Below are 7,735 nucleotides of genomic sequence, written 5' to 3' on the forward strand. Positions count from 1 at the left end.
GGACCAGCAGTTAGCGTAATGGCTATGTCACTAGACTCCCATATAGTAGACTGTGGTTCAAGTCCTGAAACTGGTGGCTTAAACTCACGCCAGGCGCGTGTGCATGTGTGCCCAAGATCCCGAGGGGAGAATGGAGAAGAAGGGACTGCGGCGTGGCCATCTCCCCTGGGGGAGTGATTTCTCGCTTTCTGTCTTTCTGTTTCTCTCTGTCTTTCTGTCAAGAGCACGCGCCCTACAGTGAAAACCTCTCAAAAAAAATTAGGTTAAAAATACATTTAGGGGACCAGCAGTTAGCAAAATAGCTATGTCACTGGACTCCCATGCAATTGACCGCAGTTTAAGTCCCAGACCTGGTGGATTAAACTCATGCCGGGTGCATGTACATGCGTGCCCAAGATCCCGAGAGGAGAATGCAGGAGAAGGAATTGTGACATTGCCATACCCCTGGGGGTGATTTCTCGCTTTCTATCTCTCTGTCTCTTTGTGTCCTTCTGGCAAGCACACGTACCCTATAGCAAAAACTTCTCCAAAACAAAAGACAAACAAACAAAAGAAAGTACATTTAGGAAGGTCAGCAGGTGGCAGAGTGGTTAAGGGCAATGGACTCCCACATGCCCAACCGCAGTTCGAGTCCCAGACTTGTCAGCTTGCTCTCTCATTTTCTCTCTCTCTCTCTCTCTCTCCCTCTCTGTTCAAATTAAAATAAATAAATGGGTAAAGATATAATTATTTTTAAAAATTACATTAAAGGGCTAAAAGTAACATGGTGATTAAGAACATTGCACTCCCATGCTCCCAACCAAGCTTTGAGTCCTGGACCTGGTGGCTTGCTTTCTAATTCTCTCTCTCTCTCTCTCTCTCTCTCTTGATCTCTCTCTCTCTCTCTGTCTTCAGTGGTTAAAGAGATAGAAGAAATAAAGAAGAAGAGAGAGAGAGAGAAAGAAAAAAAGAAAGAAAGAAAGAGAGAAAGAAAGAAAGAAAGAGAGAGAGAGTAAGTTAACATAAAATATTTAAAAAGTACATCTAAAAATATAATTAAATCACAAAACATTTACAAATGGAGGTAGTGTACATGCTGCTTACGTGTGCATGGTGTGTACACAGGCAAGATTATTGACAGAGCGGTGAAAACAGATCAGACCCCAGTTCCGTGCTGTTCGTGCAGGGTGACATGGAGGCAGCACTACAAAGGCCAGCAGTGCTCTGATGACACAGCTGCCAGGTTAGTGTTTGAAGTGACGTTGGTAATCACAGGCGATTGTGATCAAACTGTTGTGTCTATCACATAGAAGGTTCTCACAATACAGAGGGCTTCACGTTATGGAGATACAAGACATTGTTGAAAAAGTCAGTAGGAATAAGGAACAATCCACAAAGAGCCATAAATTGTGAAGCGACTAGGGTTGCTTTTCATAAAAGGAAGATTTCACAAGTGCTAACACAATGACTCCAGAGTGAAGAAGGTCAGCACTTACAAATCACATTAAAGTAAACTGAAGGAGTAAAGGGTCAGGGGTCCCGGAGATGACAGGGACCAAGTCCGACGGTTTTCATTTTTGCATTGACTTCTATAGGAAGTAATATTGATCAGTGTGTTCATGTCCTTCATTGCCCATGTTACAATCCTATTTCCCTTTTTTGTGAACTAAGATAGCAATTCTTCATGTCATGTCTTCAATGATTTGATAGACTATGGATTCTCTCACTAGTTACATAAAGCTAAGCATTTTACATTTAAATTATTAAATAGTCTTATAGATTTCCAAAATATATCTTTGCCCTAAATTTTATGCTTAATTTGTGTTCTAGACTGCTAATTAACTTATTAAGGATTGTATGCCCAACCTATGTTTCTCAAATGTGCTAGAACTGGTTGGCATATTTTATGGTTTTAATGATGTTTTATATAATAAAAAGAACAATAAGACATACTAATAGCCAGGCATGGTACTAGCATGACACTTTCATTTTCAGAAACATCTGACAGTACATGCAAATTATTGAGATAATTTTCTGTGTGATTTGTTCTACGAGACATTATATACATTTTTTATTTGGGAGAAAACTGCATTTGCTTGTTGACCATTGGACTTATGTACATTATCATCCTAAAAAGTCACAAAGATTTTGACGCCTTTGTCCCAGGCCAAAGAATTTATCATCCTAGAAGGTTTGCTTTCTTTACTAATTCATTGAATTCATTTGCATTTCTCAAGACCTCTCATTTTACTTTAACTATTCTCCCATTTCTCATGGTTATTTTCCCAGTCACATTGATTTTTCTGCCCATTTGATATTGCCGCAGGCTTTGAAAAGGTCACTGTCTTAAAAGTGGCCTAAAATATTAAGTTTTCTTGTAACATCTAGCAACACAAAGGTCTCTACCTCCAACACTTCCCTACCCTTATATTAAACTGTATTCTTTATAATGAATACAACTGGTTTTGCTTTGTTTTGTTTTGTTTAATATTTGGAGAGTTTTTTTGTTTTGTTTTGTTTTGCTATAGGGTGCTTGCACTCACCAGAAAGACAGAGAGAAACAGAGAGACAGAAAGCAAGAAATCAACCCCCAGGGGGGATGGCCATGCCACAATCCCTTCTCCTTTCTCCTCTCAGGATCTTGGGCACACACGCACATGCACCCGGCACGAGTTTAAGCCGCAAGGCCCGGGATTCAAACCACGGTCAACCACATGGGAGTCCAGAGATATAGCCATTACACTAACTGCGGGTCCCAGTATAACTAGTTTTGAGAGACAATTGGTACTTTGACATGGTACAAAATGAAAGGATAAGATGAAGACAGGTCCTACAATGATTTCTTACAGAAAATTATATGTTACCTGCTATAAGAGAAATAAAGAGAAATACTACTGTATGTGAGCATTCTTGTCATTAGTTTCACATATTTCTTTTCAGTAATTGTCTACATAATATATCACTTGACATTGAAAGGGAAGAGGTGTTTATGGTGAGTTAATACACATGAGTCAAGACTGCCCCATCCAAACAAGAGGTAAGTTCACCTCTTCATTAAGGCCCTTTTCTTTCAAAACGTTTTGGGAATGTTCACATATATATATATGTCTGATCACATGTAAATTATTTCACACTAATATATCCATGTGTCCTTCATCAGGGTTCAAGGGTCATTCACCAGAGACCCATAGAAATTCTTTCATCCACAAACAGTCTGACCTTGCCTTGTCAGTATTTAGGAGCAAGTCCAGTGCTGTGCATTGAGTCCTGTGACAAGATAAGAATTTGTGTTAACCCAATCTTTGGCCTCTGTCTTACACTCCCTCCTTCTCACAGTGCCACCTCTGTCTCTACCCTTGTTCTCATTTTTTCTCTTTTAGTTTTTGCTGCTCTGTTGCATTGTCTTTCAAGAGGACATCAGTCATTGTCAGTGAGCAAACAAGGACCTGAAAGAGAGGAGACAGATCCGCCTTGCCTCCTGCCCTCCCCTCCCTTCCTCACACACAGCTCCACCATCTTTACTATACAATGGCCCAGGGTGAGGCCCTGGGGTGTGAGCATACCGCCCTCCTGCTGCTCTGGCTGGGAGCATGTCTGTGTCTTTGTGGATGGCCCCAGATTGGAAACTGTCAGCACCACAGTCCCCCAGAAGTGGTGATACCCGTGAGGGTAAGTGGCAGAGGTAGAGTCATGAAGAGTCCAGGCTGGGTCTCCTACAGCCTGCACTTTGGGGGCCAGAGGCACGTTATCCACATGAAACTCAAGAAATTCTTGGTGTCCAGCTCCCTCTCCCTGTTCACGTACACAGACCAGGGTGCTCTGGTTGAGGACCACCCTTTTGTCCGGGATGACTGCTACTATTACGGTTATGTGGAGGGAGACCCAGAGTCGCAGGTTGCTATCAACAACTGTTTGGGAGGGTTCCAAGGAACCTTTCAGACAGATGACACTAATTATGAAATCAAGCCCAAAAGCTTTTCCACCACCTTTGAACATCTAGTATATAAGGTGGTCGATGAGGAATCAGAACTCCCTTCCATGCAGTGTGGATTAACAGATGAAGAAATTGAACGCCAATTAAAGTATCTGGAGACTGATAATTCGACTCTGATGCAGAGTGACTATAAGGGCTGGTGGCTCCACCAAAGGAGTGTTGTAAAGGTAATAGTTCTCGACCATGAGGCGTACCTTTACAGCGAAAGAAATGTCACAGTTTTACAAAACCAAATGTTGATTATTTCACATATGGCAAACACTTATTTGATTCCAGTAGGAATTGACATGATTTTAGCTGCAGTTGAGATATGGACTACCGCAGATCCCTTTGAATTAACCAGCAGTATGACAGCTTCTGTGAAGAAATTTGCCGCATGGAAAAAGATAGGCCTCTATCCCCGTATACCCCATGATGTTGCATATTTGATAGCAAAGAGACCCTTCGTAAGTGTCTTTGGCCTCTCGTTCTTATCTACGCTGTGTCATGCAACTTACAGTTGTGGAATTATCCGCTTCAGTGCTGAGGACAAGGCTAAAGTTGCAACGTATGTGGTCCATGAACTTGGCCATCTTATAGGTCTAAAACATGATGACAGTTACTGTGTCTGTGGGGATCGAGGTTGCCTAATGGGTAGAAGAGGTCCAGTCACAGCTAAATTCAGCAACTGCAGTTATGGTTACTACATTCAAATGATTCCAAAATGGAGATGTGTCTACAGACTTGAATATACAGGGCCCATCTTTTCAATCTCGCGCTGTGGGAATGCTGTGATCGAGCAGGAAGAGGAGTGTGACTGTGGCTCCTTACTGAAGTGTAGAGAAGACCCATGTTGTATGGAAAACTGCACCCTAGTACCTGGGGCTGCATGTGCTTTTGGGCTCTGTTGCCAGGACTGCCAGTTTGCGCCAGCCGGTGAAGTGTGTAGAGAAAGTAGCAGTGAATGTGATCTTCCCGAGTGGTGCAACGGGACTTCCCACCAGTGCCCAGAGGATGTGTATGTGCAGGCTGGGGTCCTTTGCACGGGTGGAGGCTCCTGCTATGAAAAGAGATGTAATGATCGTGAAGAACAATGCAGGCAAATTTTTGGTAAAGTAGCCAAGAGTGCAAATCAGGCTTGCTACAGTGCTATGAACATGCTAGGTAACCGTTTTGGAAACTGTGGCCTGAAGGATAGTAAATATATAACATGTACACTCCGAAATGCCTTGTGTGGTAGACTTCAGTGTGAGAACGCGATGGAAATTCCTTTATTGAAAGATCATAGTACTGTGCACTGGACTCGCTTCAATGGTGTTGAATGTTGGGGTACTGACTACCACTACGGTATGACCATACCTGATGTTGGCGAAATCAGAGACGGCACAGCGTGTGGCCCAGGGCGTATATGCATGCAGAAGCAATGTGTCCGCAAGACAACTTTGAATCTCAGTGATTGTGTTCCTGAGGTCTGCAATATGAGGGGTGTCTGCAACAATAAACAGCACTGCCATTGTAGCCATATGTGGAACCCGCCCTTCTGCCAGATGGAAGGCCATGGAGGCAGTGTTGACAGTGGCCCACCCCCTCCGAGAAAACAGCAAAGTAAACAGAGGGCGAAGTCTTCCCTGCTACCATTTTTGTGGATTCCTCTTTTGGTTTTACTATGCTGTTGTTTAATCTGTCTTCTACTCATGTGGAAAAAGCAGAAAGAAGAAGAGAAACCCAAGGAAGAACAGAAAACTGATCAAGTACCACCTGAAACAAAAAAAGAACCAGCTCCAATGTGACCTGAGCAAGGAGCAGAAAGCATTCCCATTCCCCCTGCTCAAATTACACCAGAGTAAGGGAAAGAAGGTGCTCCCTCTTCAAATGAGCAAGGAAATCCGAATGTTCCCATTTCATCGTAGAAATAGGCAGAAAAACGTGGGTCTCAATAAAAAAAAATACCAAACTTTACAATTTTAGAAAATAAACCAACTTCTGAATACAATTTTGTATGTTTCTAGTATCCTGATGATATATCACTACATGTGTCAGAGGCCAATGATAGAATAGTCTACAGGTTAATAATAGTGTATAGTGTATATAAAAATTAATTATTAGTGGTAATTCCTAGTATATTCTTACTTCTCATGGTTTTGTGCAATTTAAGTCATTTGTTTCTCATGGCATTGGTCTCTTTGCATTTCCTGAGCAAAGGCACAGCTCTCAGATATTACGTGGGTGTTAATTCCCATCTATCAATTCTAAACCCCCTTCTCTTTACTCTGCTTAATCACACGGAGAATGGGAGTCTCCACATCACATTTCTTCTAGGCTAGTCTTCTCACTACTGCTTTCTGCCAATAGGTGTCCCAGAGGCAGCCTTGACATCTGGCAGAACAGAGTGGTTGCTGTTGATGTCAGCGTGCCCTCAGTAACAACTTTCTCCTTGGCTGCTTAGTAGCGCTTTAGGCCCTCATTATTGCTACTGATATCTAAAAACCCTCAAAAGCACCCAATCATTGTCAATCAGCCAAGAGACCGCAGCACCGCATACAAACCACTCGCCCTCAGAGTTGGAGTCTCCATTCACTGGCTTTCCACCAGACGTTCCAGTACCAAGTTGGAGGTATCTTTACCTCAGAGCTTCGAGGCATAGAACCAGAGGACCCAGGCAGAGTTTTAGATTTGAAGCCCCCCCCAACTCCTTCTCTTTGACCTCTAGTGCTACAGCAATAGCTGCACCATCTTGTCGGTATCTCACGGTCTCCTCAGTGGTATGCTTTCTCATGTTGTGGCTGAACCCTGAGTGACACAGTAAGTACCTTGGTACAGTAAACACAAGAAAGAGCGAGATATCAGAAGATTTTAATATTTTTTATCACCACCCTCTCCCATCTTTGGTAAACAACTGAAAACTTAGATAAAATTCCTCCAATATCTGAAGATGAACGATTAACATTTGCCACTCAACTCTTTTCTAATGTCGAATCTAAAACAGAAAAAGAAAATACCAACAATTATACACTGGCTGTAATAAGTATTAAATCATGTATTTCCTGTGTTCAGAAAAAAAACAAAAACAGCTACAACAAAATCAAATTTAAAGGTTAAGGATCATATTTTAAAGGCATCAGAATTGGGCTTGGCCCAGTGTTAAGACTCTCTGCCAGGAGAGAAAAGGTAAGCATCAAACATAGTTACTATACAGAGCTAGGGGCTAAATTCACAAATTCAACATGTGGTGGCCTTTTATTCATAGTATTTTTCTCTCAAATCATTTTTGCTGAATTTGAGGAGTGCTATATGCTGATCTGAAATTTCTAAAGTGCATTGTCTTCTAAAATCATGCTATTATTTTGGGCCAAAGACATAGTAAAAACGGTCATACCTCAACCACATGTACTGTTCCTTACTCAAGACACCAACATGATTTTAATTTGTGTGTGGGAGTGTCTGCAGTGCTGGTCTTTGAACTTTTGGGAGATACAGTTTGATGCCCACAGCCTTTTGGAGATGAGGAATAGGGTTGCTTAGACTTTTCATTGAATTTGTAGCAGTCCTAGAGCTTACTGAAAGAGAATTACTCCAAGATTTACTAAAAACTTACTCATCTAACTCAATTCAGTCTGTGATGGATTTAGGTTCTCAGTCCTTCAACCTATTTTTCTAACTGGGGAAATAAAAAAAAAAAAAAGAGTGACGATGTCTTGAAGTTCTTTGGTTGTTTTCTACACAGTCACCCGTGTACACTAAACATTCCACTCATTCTAAGAATAAAAAAATCAGGGCCTCTTT

At 41.8% G+C, this 7,735-nt stretch overlaps 1 protein-coding gene across 3 annotated transcripts in view; it reads left to right on the top strand.

Annotated features, from left to right (window-relative positions):
* LOC102483227 (disintegrin and metalloproteinase domain-containing protein 21) overlaps positions 1–5,871 on the top strand; it is a 7,515-nt gene extending 1,644 nt beyond the window's left edge. Inside the window, exons 3-4 of one of the 3 annotated variants that reach the window (XM_006149667.1) lie at positions 2,920–3,016; positions 3,360–5,871. In XM_006149667.1, coding sequence (XP_006149729.1) covers positions 3,508–5,742 — 2,235 coding nt within the window. In that variant the 5' untranslated portion in view covers positions 2,920–3,016; positions 3,360–3,507 and the 3' untranslated portion in view covers positions 5,743–5,871. Of the gene's footprint in view, positions 1–1,104; positions 1,209–2,919; positions 3,017–3,359 lie in introns of those variants that run through there. The other 2 variants (XM_006149668.1, XR_001370442.1) reach the window with 2 other exon arrangements.
* The last annotated feature ends 1,864 nt before the right edge of the window (positions 5,872–7,735 follow it).

Source organism: Tupaia chinensis, unplaced genomic scaffold (assembly GCF_000334495.1).
Source record: "Tupaia chinensis unplaced genomic scaffold, TupChi_1.0 Scaffold000271_1, whole genome shotgun sequence".
Taxonomy (NCBI): Eukaryota; Metazoa; Chordata; class Mammalia; order Scandentia; family Tupaiidae; genus Tupaia; species Tupaia belangeri.